Source organism: Pelmatolapia mariae, linkage group LG10_11, assembly GCF_036321145.2.
Source record: "Pelmatolapia mariae isolate MD_Pm_ZW linkage group LG10_11, Pm_UMD_F_2, whole genome shotgun sequence".
In the NCBI taxonomy this organism is placed as follows: domain Eukaryota; kingdom Metazoa; phylum Chordata; class Actinopteri; order Cichliformes; family Cichlidae; genus Pelmatolapia; species Pelmatolapia mariae.
In genome coordinates this window covers 8798574-8805000 of record NC_086236.1, presented here as the reverse complement: position 1 = coordinate 8805000, position 6427 = coordinate 8798574, and the positions used below count along the sequence as shown (strand labels likewise).

Here is a 6427-nt window from a genome sequence, read left to right as displayed (position 1 = left end):
CCCAGGCTACAGACAGGCAGCTCTCATTTTACCTTGATTGTACTAGCCTAACAAATGCTCTGTGTTTGTGTAAAAGCATACCAACAGTGGATGTAAATAAATGTTAACATCCTTTTCTATTAGTGAGATTAGGGACTTATAGTGGGTTCTGGCTGCAACGGCACTTAACGAGCATTGTTGTTGTCACATCTAAATGGACTGGTACTTGTTCAGTGCTTTTCTACTCAATTTGAGCCCCCAAAGCGTTTTCTTACCACAAGCCTCATTCACCCATTCATACACACATTAACCTAAGTGGGGGTTTTTCGTAATGTCCAAACACTCAGACTCCAATGCATGCATCGAGGGCAACTCAGGGTCCAGTATCTTGCCCAAGGATACTTCAACATGCAGAATGGAGGAGGCACGGATGAGGCCACCGACCTTCTGATTAGTACGTGATCTACTCTACCTCTTGAACACACCCATCTAGAAAAATCATATCCAAGTGGCTGAAGACGGAGAATCTGATGTACACAGGTCTTCGTCTGATAGGTGAGTGTCACTGCGTTTCATGTGACATGTTTGAATCGTGATCATGATGAAGTAAAGTTTATCACCAGTACTGTCTGGGACTAACAGCAGCCTCCAGGTCTGGAGAACGAAGCCAAGGCATAAGTGCCAAAAACTGCATTTCCTCTAATGCCCACTCAAAAAGCGAGTGAATCCACATAGAGTCCTGTGTTTAAAACAGCCAATTTCACAGCATTAAAAAGCATGTTTACAGTCTCGTACACAAAACAGTTTGGGCCTCCAGAGTTCCCCCCTTCATGGCAAGTGTACAGGGGGTGCATTTTCTAAAACTCATCCATCTGCATATTGGAGCTGGTGTGCAGATGGATGCTGTGACTGACAGGGGTTCCAACACAGACTGCTGGACTACTCAGAGTCAATTACTGCACCTCTCCACCATGTCTGTGCTGTTGTTGCCTGTTGGAGCATTTTAAAAGGAATTATCTAACAGACTGTGCTGTGTGGTACAAACGATCCAAGGAGTTTCTGCTTCAGTTTTAGTGAGTTAAATTTTTAGTATTTTATTAGTCTGCACTAATTAGCAGATAATGCAACTCAGACACACAGGGCTCTGTGTCTGTGCTGCTGCGTGGGCTGTTTTGAGTTGAACTCTCAGGGGAGAAAGGATAATATGACATATAATAAAAGCTGCAAAAGATGGAGATCAATAAACAAATCCAGGGGGGAAAAGCACAGCAAGAAGGGAAAAAAAGAAAGCTATAGAGCAAAAATGTAGACGCAGTAATGACTGAACTTTATGTAAATGTAGGCAGCAGCAAAGAACTCACATCTTGAGAATCAACTTGCAATTATGATGACAAGTCACTTGATCTGTTGCTCTTTTGCGCTTACATAAACTGTATGGCGACACAGGCATGCAGTATTTAGCTAAACAGAAGCTGAATCCAAGTAGGAGTACTGCTATAATCTGAACAGTGCATGTACTGACGAGAATTTGATCATAACAAGCCGTAATAGTACATTAGTACAAAATGTCTCCAAGCCAAATGGTGCATGGACCAGAGTGCAACTACGGAGCAAAGCTTGAAAGAGCCAGAATCTAGTTTTATTTAAAGAGTGGACTAAAAATGCCTTATAATTTTCCTGTGTTTGGCTGCTTTTTCCAGTTCCCCTAAGTCAAAAATAGCCTGTATTATTTTCATAGTGGCTTTGAACCCACCACAGCAGTTAAAGTCCCATATGTTAGCCATTTAGGATTTGTGTATTTTCTCCCTCAAAATGTTAAGCTAAAGTTTTTCTTCCCTTCTGTAGTTCAGCTGACTGATTAAAGTACACACGTGCTGCTTTAAAGCCAGAACAGTACATGGATTTGCACTGCTCTGCAGTTTCATATAACTGTATGAACTGAATGGCAAGTACACATCGGCATCTAGCCTGCCTTCAGCCTGCAAACTTGTTGTTTCAGGAACAAAAGGAATAAAGAAATCCAACAGAGGCAATCCACTTTCAGCAAGAGAGAGAAGACTCTGCCATTCTGTCAGATGCTAAAACACTGCACAGCAGTTTGCAATATCATGAGAAAAGGCGATTCAACTCAATAACATAATAATGTAATTTGATCATAAATATATTTTATCCTCAAGTCAGAGTAATCGATCAGGAATGCCCAGTAGTACATATTTTACATATTTGGTCACATATTTGGTCAGTGCAGGGCGCTGCTGGACGATGCTGAGCTGCAGTGCAACAAAAGCCAGTTTAAACTTTTACTGGCAGGCAACCCTGCGTTGGTTTTTCTATAGCCAACAGCACAGAGCATGAAAGGGTTAAAAAAAAAAAAGAATAGAAATGCCTCAGATCTGTAACTTCACATTCTTGAAGTCATAAATCTGAGGCGGTGTCATTTTCACTTTAATAAACGGGGCTTCTTTTCCCCTCAGATTACCCTGCATCACCTTCTACTTTTTCCAGTTTCAAACTGATCACCATGGATGTGGTGGCTTAATTCAGCAACACAGTCAGAACGGGCACTGCACACTTGACTTGAATTTAAGTCGAGAAAGATCACTACCTGTGTCGACTCCTAAAATTGCATTATAATGCAGTTACATCTTGGAAGGTGGTGTAGCTCTGCATTCTAATGTTTGGCGCGAGCCTCAAAAATTTAATTATCATCGAACTGGAACAGAAACTGGAAATCAATAAATGTAATTAAATTGCTCAACCCTCAAAGTGTGTGATACTGTCATTACCCCTTCAATATACCCCGGGTCCATCAAATAATGCGATCAATTTATTTGAATTTCTCCTTGTTGCAAGAGGGTACAGCTAAGGCACAGTTGTCTAATTATCTCCCTCTTGGTTCCTTTCTCTTTCCCTCCCCTGCGGAGGCGCGGTAAATTGTGGGGGTGTCAGAATATTTCGGCAGGGTCATGAATCATATAGAAGAAATGAAAACATCCCAGCGCCGCTCTCTAAACCCCCATCAGTGACAGGGTGCTCAAGTGTTTGGGTGCTGATTTGGAAATACCTCCAAAAATATTCTGGAAAACTTTCAAAAGCCAGCGCCAAGTGATGCAGTTTAAGGTTCATAGAAACCACAAACATCAGCCGGCGCACGCATTATCCCAACACAGCCCATTAGATCCTCGCGCAGCTTGTTGAAAGTATTTTAAGTAAGGTTTTTTTTTTTCAACAGAAATCACAGCATTTGTTTTCCCAGAGGTAAAAATGTAAAGTGCATCTTTTGGTTGCTGTTTGTGAAGTGCAAAATGTCAAATCCTGTGTTTTAAAAGTTTGGACAGTAATCAATACATCATTATTTTCCTAAACTTCAAGTATCAACATCACTATCACACTCAAAAACCACCAGATCATACAAACAAGAAAAACAAAACCGGAGCTCCTTTGGGGGCACGCCCAGCACCACATGGAGGCCAGCTTAGGTTTTATGTACCAAAACCAAAACAAGAAATATACCATCCAAGATACACAGTAATGATCCACCTTCTTCAAATTCTGTCGTCTTATCCACTCAATTTCCCCAGTCCACATTATTTTAGGCTATATACATTATTTTCCTGTGCGTAGACCCACATTCTTCATGCTCGATTTCCCTAAATTCTGCAAAGACAGGGCTGTTGGCTTCAGCACTACTGTGAAATAAATGTATTATTTAGCCAGACCGAGACTACTGCATGGATAATTCAATACAGTCTCACAGTGCTACATCTATGAACTTTAACCTAATGATGCGTGCTCGGGGAAAAGTGACTTAACAGTCTACCCCAAATAATGTGTCATGGCCGTGTGGCACAAATACAAGGAAAGGAAAGGAAAGGAAAGGAAAGGAAAGGAAGAAAGGAAAGGAGTCAAAATGTCAATAAATCGAAACAGGCATAGCCAGATGATATGCTACTTTTTTAGCACATGAAAAGATTTGCCTTCTGGTCATTTTAACTGTACCTTCAGTCATTTCATCCAGACTCAGTGCCTGTATTGGCTGCAGTTAATCTCAGTAGGGGAGAAGAAAATGCTTGTTTTTTATTTTGTTTTTTCCCATAGACAAAAAAAAGCATAGACCTGTAGAGCACTGAGAAACAACAGTGCAACTGAGGCCCCGAGTTAGAATAATCATTTTACACCATAATGTACACTAAATTGAATCAAATTATAACATCAAACTATTCTTCCGCTCTCCAAGGACCCCTGGGGTCCTCAAACTCCTCTTTGAGAACTCAGTTGCAGTGTATGTAATGGGGAGGTGAATGCAGGGAGGAGAGAAGGATGTGGGTGGTGGGAGAGGTGGGGGCTTTGGGGAAAAATGGGTCCCCCTCCCGCCCTATATAACCATGGGAGCTCTGGGATTGGATGCTATTGTATACATTGAAAGACTATTCACTCTACCTCAATGGATGACGAATTTCCTCTTAACCAACGAAATTAAAAAAAGTACGATCAAATCAGTCTGGGTCTGTGCCGAAGTCGACATCATTTTGCGCATGAAGGTTAGACAAAAAAAGCACCGCGCTGCTAAGTTGGAAACTACAGAGTCCTTTTTGGCCAGAAAAACAACAAAAACAGAGACAATGCCTCAGTGTCGACCTATATGATCAGAGCAGGGATGCAAAAACTAAACACGGACACATCAGCACAGCTACTGGTTATGTGCCAAATCCGATCGTGGCACAAGTGGAAATTTGTGGGTGCATCTTATCGATCTATTCGATAGAGTTTTAAGCGCATGCGTACGGAAAACAAATTCAATATTAAGGTAATAAAGAGAAAAAAGGGCAGTAAATCTGTTTCCAGTGGACTAAAACAAAGCGTTCCCGCTAATAGCGATCGGCTCTCCGGACACCCCATCCTCGGTGCGTCACGTCTGACCCAGCAGAACTGAGAAAGCCTTGGTGGACTTTTGAATGACAGTATATTCGTTTGCCGTTGACGTTTGCAGCGACTTAAGAGGCTATAAGCAATAAGCTGGCTGCTGACATAAAGGGGACCACAAAAAGCGCCCCACTGCAACACCAGTCCCGGTCTCTGGCAGCATCCTTCTCCTCTATTTACCCACAGGGACGAACTCAGGAGCTTAACTTCCACAGCACGCAGCACGTGTGGGGATTTATTATTATTATTATTAAAAAATATGTAGCATAACTTAACTTAGGGAGAACAGTCACCCCGAATGAAAGAGACTGGCCGTCTGCACTTCTCTGTGTTGTGCGGGGATATTCAAAATGCACTGAGATAAGCGCCTCTATCAAACTGTATAACCCCAAAACTGAATAAAATGCGCCCTGCTTAGTAATTCATGTCGCTTTCCCTCAGAGAGGGGGGATGCCTCACTTTTTAGAGAACTTTTGGGATAACTGTGAATTTTGCAGCGCTCCAGCTCCAAACCCAACGCCATGCACTGTCCGGAGTCAGTGACAAGGATGCCGCCGGTGGGACCAGAGGATGCTGCTCTAGAATCAACACGTCTCGGCCTGCGCTTTCACACAGATTTGCTTTGTCTACAGCTGGATATTAACCCCCACAAAACCTAATATTAGACTAGAACAAGAAATAACTCATCTTACCTGCACAGCCGATGAATAACAATCCCCAGATGAGGTCCCTTATTTGAAGCATTGTAATGTGTCACAGCTATTCTCCTTGAAGAGCAGACGCACTTTAAAACAAGAGAGGTGTCTCTAGTGATGGGGGGGAAACAGTCTTTCCAGGGACAACAACTGATACCAGGCGGATTTTTGGTCCTTCTTGCTACCCGTGTTCGCGCCGCGGCACAACGAGAGTGACAGGCTGAAGCCGTAGCACGCACTCGCGCACGCATGCACTCAATAGATACCAGCACGAATTACTCCGCCCGGTAGGCTATAACCCCCCACACACAGAGAGACACACACGGAGGGGGCGGGCTGAGGTGAATTCAGTAACAAAGTAGTGCGCGGAGCTGTCTGTGCAGACGGCAGATGGTCACCAGGGGCTGTAATTCGGATTACTGAGCTTGCAAACCGGCTAACTATGGTTTAAAACACATAGAGTGACATATTGGTTCTAATTAAAAGTGTTATCCAGACTGCTAGAATAGCTTAATACTAAACGAATGACTGAATTTCCAAATGGTGACGGATAGTTCACAATGACAATATTTTATTCCATTTTTTTAAATTTAATAATTTTGAGGTGATATTGTTCATAGTAATATATTAATATGGTTCATATACATAGTGAGTACTGTTGTGAAGCATTTCAATTGCTACTGTTGGACAGTAACAAGCAGACACCCAGGGTGTTTTCTTTTTGTTTGTGGTCAGAAGTTTACATCAACTCATCATGTGCATGACTGTCATGGTAATTGGGCCTTTCATTTCTTTGAACTGTTCTTTCACCAGGGTGGAATGACTGCACT

At 42.4% G+C, this 6427-nt stretch overlaps 1 protein-coding gene across 10 annotated transcripts in view; it reads right to left on the bottom strand.

Annotated features, from left to right (window-relative positions):
* The window catches only part of ncam1a (neural cell adhesion molecule 1a), a 259254-nt gene extending 253402 nt beyond the window's left edge, over positions 1 to 5852 (bottom strand). For 5 of the 10 annotated variants that reach the window (XM_063485231.1, XM_063485233.1, XM_063485234.1 and 2 more), the window contains exon 1: positions 5595 to 5852. In XM_063485231.1, the coding sequence (XP_063341301.1) occupies positions 5595 to 5646 (52 nt within the window). In that variant the 5' untranslated portion in view covers positions 5647 to 5852. The remainder of the gene's footprint in view (positions 1 to 5594) is intronic. The other 5 variants (XM_063485236.1, XM_063485237.1, XM_063485238.1 and 2 more) reach the window with 1 other exon arrangement.
* Between the last annotated feature and the right edge of the window lie 575 nt (positions 5853 to 6427).